This window comes from Dermochelys coriacea, chromosome 7 (assembly GCF_009764565.3).
Source record: "Dermochelys coriacea isolate rDerCor1 chromosome 7, rDerCor1.pri.v4, whole genome shotgun sequence".
Classification (NCBI taxonomy): domain Eukaryota; kingdom Metazoa; phylum Chordata; order Testudines; family Dermochelyidae; genus Dermochelys; species Dermochelys coriacea.
Genome location: NC_050074.1, coordinates 33,069,829 through 33,082,618, shown reverse-complemented (window position 1 = coordinate 33,082,618; position 12,790 = coordinate 33,069,829). Strand labels below are relative to the sequence as shown.

Here is a 12,790-nt window from a genome sequence, read left to right as displayed (position 1 = left end):
ACCTTTTGCCTGTAGCTGCCTTGACCTCCCCCAGTTTGCCTGCCACTCTATTTCACACGCCTCCATGTGTGCCCTCCCCGGGCCCCAGTCTCCTCTGCCTGTGTGCCCAGCTCGCTCTTGTTAGCCAGCCCTGTGCTGCTGCCTGGCAGCCCAGCCCCTAACTGCATGTCTGGTTGGTGCCAATGGCCTTTGTGGGGAGGCAGAGATCCAGCGAGGGCAGCTCAGCGTTATCTGCCTGTCAGTGCCTAGCAACCTCTGCCCGCTCCCTGCACACACCCGCCTCTCCCAAGCCATTAGCCCTGGGGAAGTGGCTATGCTGACCCCGCAGAGGCCCCAGTTACCCACCTGTCAGGTCAAGCTGCCGCTAGCTGCTGGCAAGGCCTGGCCCGGGTGGGGAGATGGGCACCGCTTGGCTTAGCACCGGGGAAGGGAATACAGGCCCCACGCGGCGTAGCTCTGGGGAATGGGAGACGGGCCCCACGTGGCGTAGCACCAGGAAAGGAAATACAGGCCCCACATGGCGTAGCGCCGGAAAAGGGGAGACGGGCCCCATGCGCCGTAGTGCCGGGGGAAGGGAATACAGGCCCCCACGTGGTGGAGCGCCGGAAAAGGGGAGACAGGCCCAACGCAGTATAACACTGGGGGAAGGGGAGACGGGCCCCACGTGGTGTAGCGCCGGGGAAGGGGAGATGGGCCCCACGTGGCATAGCGCTGGGGAAGGCCTGTGGAAGGGGGTAGCTGGGTCCTGTCACAGAACTGGCAGCACCAGGGCACAAGTAGCATCACACACACGCACTCACAACCCCCACACACATACATGCACACCCAGAGTCACCACACACCCATGCCCAAACACCCCCCTCAGTCACCAACATATCCCCATGTGTCCACACACGCACGTACCCTGACATCCACACACACATACTCCCTGTACTCACACGGACACCCACACACACATCCATGCAAACATGAAGGCAGTCACACACACACACAGCAGCACACACAGACACACTTAACTGCTTAACCTCTATACACACACACCCGTGCTTACCCACATACACACAGTCACCTCCCCCCAGAGCTCTGTGTACCCTCCCCACACACAGCCCTGTACACATACATGCACACACATCCCAACACACCCACACCCCCTCCCCCACAGCCCTGTGTGTGCACACATAAACACACACACCTCTCTCCCTACTCCCCACAACCTCCCCCACCTATGAGGTGTAGGAGCGTTAGGGCATCTTGGTCCAGATTTCCACCTCTGGCTACTGCCAGACAAACCCTTCGGCACCACCAGTCCCTCCCCCCCATGCAGGGATGCCCCCCCAGCAGAACAATGCCCTCTCTGGGCCAGTAACAGGCAAGGACACTGCCCATGGTTTGCCTTCCACATGCACCATCCTAGATGCCTTAACCAAGCAGCCTTAACCAAGCATTCCTGGGGGACCTGACCCCCCACCCCCAAGCCTCCCAGTCTATAGGGGGATGCAGGATTGATTGCCAGGACAGCTCCCAAGGAGAGAGCTTCTGAGAGAGGACGACCATTCACCGCCCACGGACAGCCTAGACCCTGTGCCCTGCAGCTCGTTAAACCTCTCAGCACTTTCGCTAATAGCCAGGGCATGAACCCCAGCGACTGGGCCACTAATTGCATCCCAGCTTCTCTTCAATTGCCTCTGCAGTGCACACAAAGGGAGCCTTCCCATCGCCTGGTGTTATGTGGGGATGTTAAAATGGCCCCCAGCTTTCCACCCCAGAGGTAGCTGCATCTCAGCCACAAGTGAGGGATCCCTGTATAAACAGCCCCTGTGCCCCACCCCAGAGGTGGCTGCTCTCCCCTCTCCTCCATTCTAACTCTCCTATAGTCTCTTTCTCTCTCTCCTTTTCAGCTCATCCCCCTTTCCAGCTCCTAATGGCGACATGAATTATTTAGCACCATGGCCCCTTCTCCAGAGAAAGTGCCAGAGCTGGCGTGTTCCCACCTCAGTGACCTATATTCCCCTGCCAGCCCCAGCCCCCTCCCCCTTCACTGGCACCTCTCCCCACCAGGGGAAGGACAGAGATGGAGTGCCTGTCACCCACCCCATACCCATTTGCTAGCCAGCACTCCCTCCTTCCCACCCATTCCCTTAAAGCCAAAGCACCAGGACCTCAGCTCGAGAGCAGCACCTGCCTTGGGATGTGAATTGGGTCTTCAAGGGGGCACAGAAGGGCCCCCCAGAACCAGGGACAATGGGGGAGAGTGTTAGACTTGGAAGGGGCCTAATTCTGCCATCCTTGATTTCCACTGAGACACAGTAGGGTCTATTGGGTTAGAGCCAGTGGGGACTGAAAGTCAGGACTCCTGGCTTCTTAGCCCGGCTCTATGAAGGGTGTGGGGTCTAGTGGTTAGAGCAGGGGCACTGGTTTAGTCTCTGCCTCTGTGTCCCTGGGTTGTTTATCAGCTCTGCTCCCTTCCCCCACAATCCGGGCAGTGCATTGGCCAGAGCCAGAGTGCAGCTACTGAAGGAATCAATACCCTGGCACAGGGTGGGAGGATTTGCGGGGGCTGTGGGAGCAGGGGCGGGGGGAGCCCAGGGGAGGAAGGGTGCTGTGGGAGTGGAGGGTAGGAGGGTGTGGGAACAAAGGGCATCACGGGGGGCTGGCATCTGGCTGTAGAGCGGGATGGATATTAAATACAAATTAGCTCCTTTGCTGCAGGAATCGCCACCTGCTGCTGCTGCTTTCGGTCAGCTCAGTTATTTTGACTCCACTGCCAGGAAGCGGTGGGAATGCAGAGGCGGCTGAGTGCTAAAGGGGTGGGGCTGGGAGGCAGAGTCAGAACGCCAGGGTTCCATCCCCTGCTCTGGGAGGCAGGTCTGCTTTGTTATTTCAGGATCACACATTAGCACTGGAGTGCATACATGGCTTTATTATTGTAGGGTCTTTGAAAGTGCTGGGGCTCCAAGGGCTGGTATGTTACTGAGGGGTGTCTCTGCAGGTCTGGGGCTGTGCAAGCCGATGTGTTATTGTAGGGGTCTGTCTAGTGCTGGGGCTGCACTGGCTGGTGTGTTATTTTAGGACACTTTAATGTTAGGCTGTGCTGGGTGGTGTGTTATTGTAGGGTCTCTCAAGCACTGGGGCTGTGTAGGCCAGTGTGTTATTCTAGGGTCTCTCATGAACTGGGGCTGTGTAGATCAGTGTGTTATTCTAGGGTCTCTCATGCACTGGGGCTGTGTGGGCCAATTTGTTATTCTAGGGTCTCTCCTGGACTGTGAGCCAGAAATGCCATCCAGGCAGGAGCCATGCCCTGTCCTTGTCCCCAGCCCTGCAGCCCTCTTTCCCGTGGTTCCTGGCTGCCATCTCTCCCTCCACCTGGCGCCATCACATTCCCTCGCTCTGCAGCAGGGCATTTATGGCCCTGGGACTGATCGTTTTCAAGGTAATGAGTGCAGTGACAGTGATAGATGGAGGGCAAACCACAGAGCAGGGCCACTTCTTCCCCGCAACTTCCCCAGCACTGCCCCTCCCTCCTCCTCCCACCGCAGAGAGACAATCAGCTCCCCCACTCCCCGACACCCGTGCACCCCTACCCTGCCCAAGAGCAGTGCTAACCAGTGCTCTCCTCTCACTGCCAGTGCCAGCCCAAAGCCCTAGTGGGGCACTGCTGCAGAAAGCAGGGTGGGGGCCAGTAGGGGACACTCTGCCCTCACCATCAGTGTTGACCCCAAAGCCCCAGAATGACACTAGGGGTTCCTGCACTGCAGGAGGGGGGCTGTCCTGGATCCACAGGCTCGGGGCTGCGCCCCCGGCTTTGGAACAGTCTCTTGGAGGAACCCCTTCACTGTGCCAGACCCAGGGCTCTCACTCTTCCTCCAGGGCAGGTCACGTGGCCTCCCGCCTGCTGAGACTGACCCTCTGGGGTCCAGCCCTCCTGCCTCCCACTGAGCTCTGCCCAGCGATTCCAGCTGAGACAGGCTCCTAGCAGAGCCTTGGCCACCCCTCAGGACTGATGCCCCTCAGCCGGCATTTCCAGTGACCCTCAAGCAGCATCCCCCGGGCAGCCGGTTTATTAGTCACCTGGTGCCAGCAGAGGAAGCCCCGTGGCTTAGCACAGAGAGCTGAAGTCCATTCGGCTCAGCCCAGCCCCAGGGTCAGGCTCTGTCTTTCTGTCTGCCCGCCTCGGTCTGTTCCCAGGTGGGAGCTGCCAGCTTCCTCCAGCAGCCAGCACTTCACCCCCAGCTCCCCTCCCAGGCCTTTCTTCTCCAGCTGGGGTCTGGGCTCAGCTTCCCTGCTGGGAGTGTGGATCCCTGACTCACTGGGGCTGGCCTGGTCTCTCTGGCCCCTTGTTGTTCTGGGTTGGCTACAGATGGTTCCTGGAGGGCTCTGTTCATTCCACCCAGACAGGGAGGTGAACTCGCCCCTGTGTCCCGTAGTGCTTGTCTACACTAGAAACACTACAGCTGCACCTGTGCTGCTGCAGCACTTCCGAGACTCTACCTGCCTGGTTGGGAGGGGTGTTGCCGGTGTAGGTAATGCACCTCCCCGAGAGGGGGACCTAGCACTGCCTACACCAGGGGTTAGGTTGGTTTAACTGTGTCTCAGGGAGGTGGATTTTTCACACCCCTGAGCAATGTAGCTGGGTCAGCGTAACTTTTAGTGTGACAGCAAACATTGTCCTTTCCCCACCCCCTCTGGGTAGCCATGCAACATATAGGGGGAACCGAGGCACACATTGGCATCAAAAACAATATTACGAAAATTCCCACTTCCTCACAGGGGCTCAGTTGGGGGCGCTCTCCCCTGCTATCAGTACTGACCCAGTGTGGTGCTATGCTGTAGGGAGTGGGATGGGGGCTTCTGGTATGCTCCCCAGGGGCACTCAGGAGTGAAAGGCACCTCACTACCTCCTGCATGAAGCAGGCCTGCTGTAGCTCAGCTCCCTGAACCCACCAGCCTCTGGCCATAGCCAAGCCCTGATTTCCAGGTCTCCGCAGACCTCGCCTCACTTGAGCCAGCTAGTGACAAACACACACCAGCACCCGAGCCCCTCTGCCAGCAGCCCCCTCTGCAGCACCCAGCCCATCACTGGACACTCACTGAAATAACCAGGTACGCCGTCTCCAGAGAGACCGTGTGTGCACAGCCTGACTGGCAAAGCTCAGGAGCGGGATAGCCCAGCGCTGGAATTGACTGGCAGGGAAAGCAAATGTACCTTTATTTACAATGGTTAAGATCTGAGACCTAGTGAGCAAAGACGATAAAACCAACCAGTGATGTGGGAAACAGGGGATAACACGCTTCCTGGAGCCTGAACTGAACCTCAACATGCCAAAATCCTTGTCTGAGCCATTTCGCACTTACGGCAACCTCCCAGCATCACAAGCCCCTGCGGCCAGCAGCCGACTTTCAGGAACGCACAAAGCCTCCTCCTGTTCCTTCACCCAGAGCTGGATGAGAAATGGGCTGCCTTCCTTCCTTGTCTAGTCCAGCACACCTTGGCTGGACCCCTTTGGCAGCGCACCCCAGAGAAGACTCTTCCCCTTTGCTTGCTGTCTGGTGCACACCCCCCCCCGTGATTTCATGTCCCCCCAGCCTGTTTTTCTGGTTGCCTTCACAAGCAAAAGGGGCTTCTGTTGTGTTGGCGTCACAGGGCTGCACTTACCTCAGAGACAGGCCAAGGAGAACTGACATGTGCCTGTCTGCCAGAAGAGCTGTTTGTCTGCTCTGCCTGGTTACACACTTCCTGGCGTCAGTTCAGTATCTGTGCACAGCTCCCTGGGCAGTGTCAGTAAGAGCATTTCCCACCGATAGCGATGACCCATGTAGCTTCGGCTTTCACTTGATACCTTACAAAACACCATCTGGATCAGTATTGTGACAGCAGTGTGTTGGGTATAGTGAGTTTGTCAGGCCTGATAGGAGTTGCTGACACAGTAGTAAATCCTTAGCCAGCTAACCCCAAAGTTCCTCTGTGTCACAGCTCCTTCCGGCAGTGTCAATTGGATACTGGATTCTGCTTCACTTCTTGCTCCAGCCAGATGTGCAGCATTGTGTGACTCTGTAAAGAGGTGCTGCGCCCCACCCGAGAGGTGGCTGCATCTCAGCACCGGGCAAAAGATCCCTGTATATACAACCCCTGAGCCCTACCCCAGAGGCGGCTGCATCTCAGCACTGAGCACCACATGGAATATCTTGTGCCACTAGTGCTGGAGTTGATGGGTGATATAATCTCGTGCAGCTCCTAACTTTACTTCCCTCCCTTCACAATCCCACCTCTGGGTCACTGCCATTGTGTATGTACCACATGCCAGTGCAGCACAGGCCCAGCCCAGAGGAGTGCCAAGAGGCCCCACGGGGCAGAGGGCTCTGTCCACCATGGGCAGCTGCCAGTGGAGCTGTGCTGGAGGGCACTGGGGGTTGGGGCAGGCCTAGGTGGCCAGGCTTGGGTCTGGGAGAGCCGTGGAGCTGTCAGACAGCTCAGCCCCACAGTTTCTCACCCTGACCCTGATTCCCAGCTGATCTCTCGCTGCCTCGCAGTTACAGGGTGCTTGTGGGAGCTATGACTGGTGAGCCTGAGGCACCACAGACATGGCAGCAGAAATGACAGAGGGGTGGGAACCAGTGCTATATCCTGATTGGAGGGTAGGCAGGGAGTCCAGAGTCCTTGGTTCTAGCCCATGTCTGGGAGGGGAGTTGAGCAGGGAGGGGAGCCAGGACTCCTCGGTTCTAGTCCTGGCTCTCGAAGAGCATGGGATCTGGTGGGTTAGAGCAGGGGGGCTGGGAGTCAGGACTCCTGGGTTCTCTCCCCAGCTCTGGGAAGGAAGTGGGGTCTCGTGATTAGGGACTGTCAGGATCCCTCCCCTCTCAAAGCAAGGAATCTAAGAGTCCTGACTCCCCCTGTCTGCGATTGTCCTCTCCAGAATCTTGCCTCAGCATTGCTGGTGACACCCCCCATGCGCCTAGCCATGTTCCTTTGCAGGCCTAGCAGAACGCTCCACCACGAATCTGCTGTTGACGCTGGACTTGATGGATGGGCCCTGATCACTGGGCACAGGAACAGCTGTGCAGGGGGCAGCAAATGGGGCAGTGCAGGGGGCCAGGTTATTGTGGCAAGTGTTGGAGGAACTTTTAGGAGGTAGTGCAGGAAACGCTGCCGATTTCATGTCAGAGTTGATTCCTGTCAGTGAGATTAGTGGGGGAGAAGGTGTCTGGGAACTTGCTGCTGAGAGATGGGGGTCTGACAGCGCCAATACGGCTCTCGGGGCAATTGGAGGATGGGGAGCAATTGTGTGTGTGTGTCCTGGTATTGGTGTGTGTTGTGCAAGTGTGTTTGCATTGGAATTGGTGTGTGGGTGTATTGCATTGGTGAGTATGTGTGCAGTTGTGCAGTTGTGATTTTGCATTAGAATGTATGGGGGGAGTTGTGTTTGTGTTGGGGAGCGTGTGTGCCATGTGTGCATTGGTGCCTTTGTGGGTGTGGATGTTTGCATTAGCCTGTGATTCTGTGTTTGCATCGGTATGTGTGCGTGTGTGTGTGTGTGCAGAAAAATCAGGTCTGAACACACACATGTCTATGTGTCTAGGCATCCCAGATCTGAATGCTCACACATGTGTGCGTGTGAGCACACCTGCATAAGTGTTCACCGAGCATGTCTGCATTTACATCCACACTGGTGAGTGTTTCTTTGAGTGAGAATGTGGTGATGTTTGTGCCTTTGCGTTTGGCCAGGATCCCTGTGCATTTGTGCTGGGTGTGCAGTGCGGTTGGCTGTGTCTGTGCTTGTGTTTGCAATTGCCATGTGCGTGTGAGTTCATTCCCCATGTTTATGAGGGGCAGGTAGAGAATGGGGGACCCAGCTGGACCCCCCCCCATTATTCCTCTTTGCTGTATACCCACAACCATGGTCCCCAGGCCATGTCTGTAAGAGTGGGCATTTCCCCTACCCCTTGTCCATAAGAATGGTCATACTGGGTCAGCCCAGTGGTTCATGTAGCCCAGAATCCTGTCTTCTGACTGGGCAGTGCCAGGTGCCCCAGAGGGGATGGACAGAACAGGAAATCATTGACTGATCCATCCCCTGTCGCTCATTCCCAGCTTCTGGCAAACCCCAGATCAAACCCCACCGAGGGTAACATCATCCCTCCTCAATACTTCCCACTGGATTCAGGATTCTCCTGCACTTCCTGACCCAGACTAATGCAGCATTGCTGTGTGCTGTTAAACAGACAATGCCCTAACCTAGGAGCTGTTCTCAGCTCAGGGCGAGGGATCCCTCTTTTAGCAGCCACAGGGCCCCCCTTGAGGCAGCAAGCAAAGGGACATCGATGCGTACAGAGTGAGTGTCGCATGTTGCTCTGAGCCTCTTTGCAGGGAAAGGCACTAGTGCGGTTCAGGATGAGAACACCACGTCTCTAGCAGCCTCTGGACTCCTGGCCCTCTAGTACAGCAGGGCGTGGCCGGGGCTCCCAGCCACTCTGTGGTACATGCTACTAATTGCACCTGAGTTGGGGTTTGTTTTTTGCAAAATATTTTTCACAACCACTTGGAGGGAATTTCAGCCCAGCCCATCTTCCAAGCTGGGCCAGGGATGGACACACACGTGCCAGCTGCCTTCCACTATCATGAGTGCTTGCAGTGTTTGTTAATTGCTAAGTGGCACCAGTTAAATCCCACCCACAAACCAACTTTGGTTAATAGCGTGTGAGCAGTGTCTGAGGGGGGCTGGAGCTAAGGCTGTTTGTACTGGCTCTGAGGTGGGGAGGGGTGTTGGTGCTGGGTGACATCCAAGTTGGCTAGGCCCAAGCTGGCTGGCTGGTTCTGTGCCAGCTGTCTATGGGGGCAGGCTCAGGCTCTGTGGTGTCCATGCTGTGTCTCCCGTCATGCTCAGGGGAGGCAGAGGGGAATGGGAGGCCTGTTTGACCCCTGACTTCCCTGCTGGGGGAGGATTTATATTGAGGGTACCTTGGGGCTGGGCTGGATTGAGCTGAGACCCAGCAAGCCTTTCTTACTAACAGGCTACTTGCTGTGTTTAGTCTGAGTTAGCAGGTGGGCGGGGGCTCATTGGGCTGATCACTCTTTGAGTGAAGGAGACATGGCTACTGCTCTGGGCAGAGCAACTGTGGCAGAGCTGGTGGGGGGAGAGTCCTGGACTGGAATTGCAGGGTGGAAGGGCAAGGTTGAAGTGCATTAGCCATATCTTCAGCTGCTCCTGGGGTCTATCCCCAGCTCTCAGAGGGGAGTGGGGCGAGGCCTGGTGGGTCAGAGTGGGAGAGGGTTGGGAGTCAGGACTCCTGGGTTCTATCCCCAGCTTGGGGGAAGGGTGGGACCTGGTGAGTTAGAGCAGGGGGCGTGGTTGGGAGTCAGGACTCCTGGGTTCTATCCCCAACTCTGGGAGGGGAGTGGGGCAGGGCCTGGTGGGTTAGAGCAGGGGAGGGTTGAGAGTCAGGACTCCTAGGTTCTACTGAGTAGCCTTGTCTGAGTTGTTTTCTAGGATCCCCTCTCACTAACCTTTTCTCTCTCTCCCCCTCCCACCCCCAGCTGGCACCACGTACATCTTTGGGAAGGGCGGGGCACTTATCACCTACACCTGGCCGCCCAATGACCGGCCCAGCACACGAGCGGACCGGCTGGCCGTGGGCTTCAGCACGCACCAGAAGAACGCCATCCTGGTGCGGGTGGACAGCGCGTCTGGGCTGGGGGACTATCTGCAGCTGCACATAGTAAGGAGAACCTGCACTTGGGGGGGGTCTGCGGTGGCAGGTAGAGCTCTGCACCCTGTAACTGAAATCCATCCCCCCAAAACCCTGACCCTAGTCCTTTCCCCAGAGGCTTAGACCTCTGCTGCTGCCCCCCAACAGCTTGGACTGAGCCCTGAGCCCCTCCTTTAACCCCCCAAGGCTGCAATCTGACCCCCCACTCAGAGCCAGCTGGATCCCCAAAGTTTGCCCCCCAAATGATCAGACTCAATTCAACCCAACCCCCAAACCTCTGTTCCCAGAGGTGCGGACCCAGACCAGGCCCTGATAGCAAGTTGGGTGGGGGGGGGAGTTTGTGCTGTCTCTGGAGGAGAATGTTGGAGTTGGAGGTCCTGTGGGGGAGGTCTGGCAGGGTGGGGGGTTCAGCTGTCCCCCATTCCCCCAAAGCGTAACACTGGCTCCGAATATGGCTGCATCCCTTGCTGTGCACAGCCCCTCTGTACAGCTGCCCTGGGACACAGCTGCCTGGGTGCATGTTGTGCCCAAAGCATCAGGCACCTGCTTGGCTCTGCCAATGCCTGTTTGGGGCCTTGTCTGCATCAGGCTGGGGCAGTCACCCCCCAACCCCTGCTCGTGGCTGGGCTCTCAGTGCCCTCATCTGACTTCCTTACGCTCATGCCAATGCTCTGATGATCGCTGCCAGTGGTGGGGCCCGAGGCGGCTGGTGCTAGTGCAAGAACATGCCATCTGGGTCGTCCTTCACCCCGGCATCGGGTGCCTCCGACACATCAGGGTGGCAAAGCGAAGCCTCTGCTGGAGGCGGGGGTTGCTGGGACTTCCATGCTGCTTCTGGGTGGACAGCTCTCCCTAGGGCAGCACTCAGGGGCTGGAGCCCTCCCCTCAGCACCGTCCCCAGATCCCTCACGCCTCTGGCCAAGGCTGTGTCGCTCGTGGGAGAGTGTGGTCTAGAGGGGAGCATTGGGCGGGAGATGGGCCCATGAGTATAATCCGGAGAATGGGGGGTAAGGGTGATACTGGGCTGGATGGGCCCAGGGGTCTGATCTGGGGCAGCCGAGACTGGGGGGTACCGGGCTGGATGGGCCCAGGAGTCTGATCTGGGGTGGCAGGGAGAAGGGGACACCGGGTTGGATGGGCCTGGGGTCTGATCTGGAGGGGGCAGGGAGAAGGGGACACCGGGTTGGACGGGCCTGGGGTCTGATCTGGAGGGGAATGTATACTGGGCTGAATGGGCCCAGGAAGCCCAATTCCATGTATTTGATGGAATACATAGCGCCCTCTGTTGACTCAATCTGTGCATTGCACCATCAGCAGATGAGTTTGTTTCAGGACAGATGTTGAGCAGTAGCACACACCTCATTTTGTACCACTGCCACCCCACGTGCTCTGCAGCCGAACACATGCACACTCTCCTGCGTTGCGCACACGCCCCTGCATGCACACACACCACTCTGGAGTAAGTAGGAGCTCCCCTCACAGCCAGTGTTTCTGCCCTGCTCTCTGCAGCACCCCCTTCAGGGAGAGGCTAGACTTGCTGCCAGTTGTTTACCCTGCCCCAGAGCAGCTGTCTCCCATTACCAATGGTGTGTATTATGTAGGCTGCAGGCAGCTCATCGGTCGCTTTCATCCTTGTTAATATTTATGTGTTAACAGCTGTGGGTGGAAGAAGGCGCTTGGTACTTACTAAAATCTGGGGTGTGGGGGGGGGAGATGATTCTCTACCAACATCTGTGTGTGTCAAAAGGGACTGCTATGGGGATAGACTGCACGTGTTAGGGATAGGGGCATGGGCCTTTTCCCTCTAGGGGGCAGCGGTTCCGATTAGCCCCAAGGCAGGGCAGGCTGGTTCAGGGGTCATGGGGTTGTCTGTGCCAGTTATGTATGTTTACAGTAGCAGCAACAAGCCCTGACTGAAGGAGCAGCCCCATTGTGCTGAGCTCTGCATAGATTCACAGTGAGAGACCGTCCGTGCCCCAGAATGTCTGGGTTCTATCCCCAGCTCTGGGAGGGGGGTGGGGTCTAGTGGTTACGAGGGCACAGGACTCCTGTTCCCTGCTCTGCTGACCGCAGCTGTCTGGTAGGAGAAGGAATGGGGACCTGGGTGTCAGTGTTGGCACTGTAACAAGGGCACCCTTGTCTCTGCGATTACCCCATGGCATGCACTGGGCCCGGGCACGTCAGTTAATGCTTTGTGGCAGTGGGGAGCAGCCATGCTGGCTGAGGGAGTGCCCAGTGTGTCAGGAACGACTACTCGGCCCCTGCGGGGGTTCCAGCACACTCTCCTCCCTTCGGTCTCCTCGTCACAACCCCACCAGGCTAACGTGGGCCGACAGCTAACCTGGTGGCACGGAGCTGCCTGTCTCATCTCACATGGCTCCCGGAGAGCTCCCTGCATCCAGACACATGGCACTGCTGATGGAAGGAGGGAGCCAGGACACCTGGGCTCTAGCTCCAGCTCTGGGAGGGGAGTGGGGTCTAGTGGGTTGGGAGAGGCTGTGAGTCAGGACACCTGGGTTCTAGTCCTGAGTCGGGTATTTAGAGCAGGCCCTGGGGTTGGATCAGGACCAGCACCCCCTGGACATGAAAGGCCCATTTAGGAGCTGTTCCCCCATGCTTCGCGCGTGACCTTGGCACTGTCTCCCCCAGGGGCTGTGCACTTGCTCCCCTGCCCCGACCTGGACATCTGCCACGTGGCTGGGAACATGAGCTGGGCAGGTGCAGCTGGATCGACCCTCAGGGCAGCATCAAGCCAGGCTGGGGGGAGGGGCACCGCCCAACTGCCTGGCATCCAGCCCCCCAGGCTGGCGAGAGAGCATGTTAGCGTCTCATCTTCGGTCCCCTCCAACTCACAACAGGTTAGCCCTGTCCCCATCTCCTGTACCACAGTCCCACCGCCACTGTGCGCGGAGCAGGAGCCCCGCCCTACTCCTCTCCCAGCCCATCTGGCTGCTCACATTAGCTGCACTGGCCTGCAGGAGGATGGCTGGACAGAGATGGGCCCTTCCCTTCCAGGAGGCGCTGGCTTCACTTTCGCTCCGAGGTGGCTGGCTGACTGGCTCAGGGTGGTGGGGAATGGACATGGGAG

At 57.9% G+C, this 12,790-nt stretch overlaps 1 protein-coding gene across 1 annotated transcript in view; it reads left to right on the top strand.

Moving 5' to 3' along the window:
* NRXN2 (neurexin 2) overlaps positions 1–12,790 on the top strand; it is a 285,310-nt gene that overhangs the window by 206,422 nt on the left and 66,098 nt on the right. The window contains 1 exon segment of the mRNA XM_043518686.1: positions 9,530–9,711. Coding sequence (XP_043374621.1) covers positions 9,530–9,711 — 182 coding nt within the window.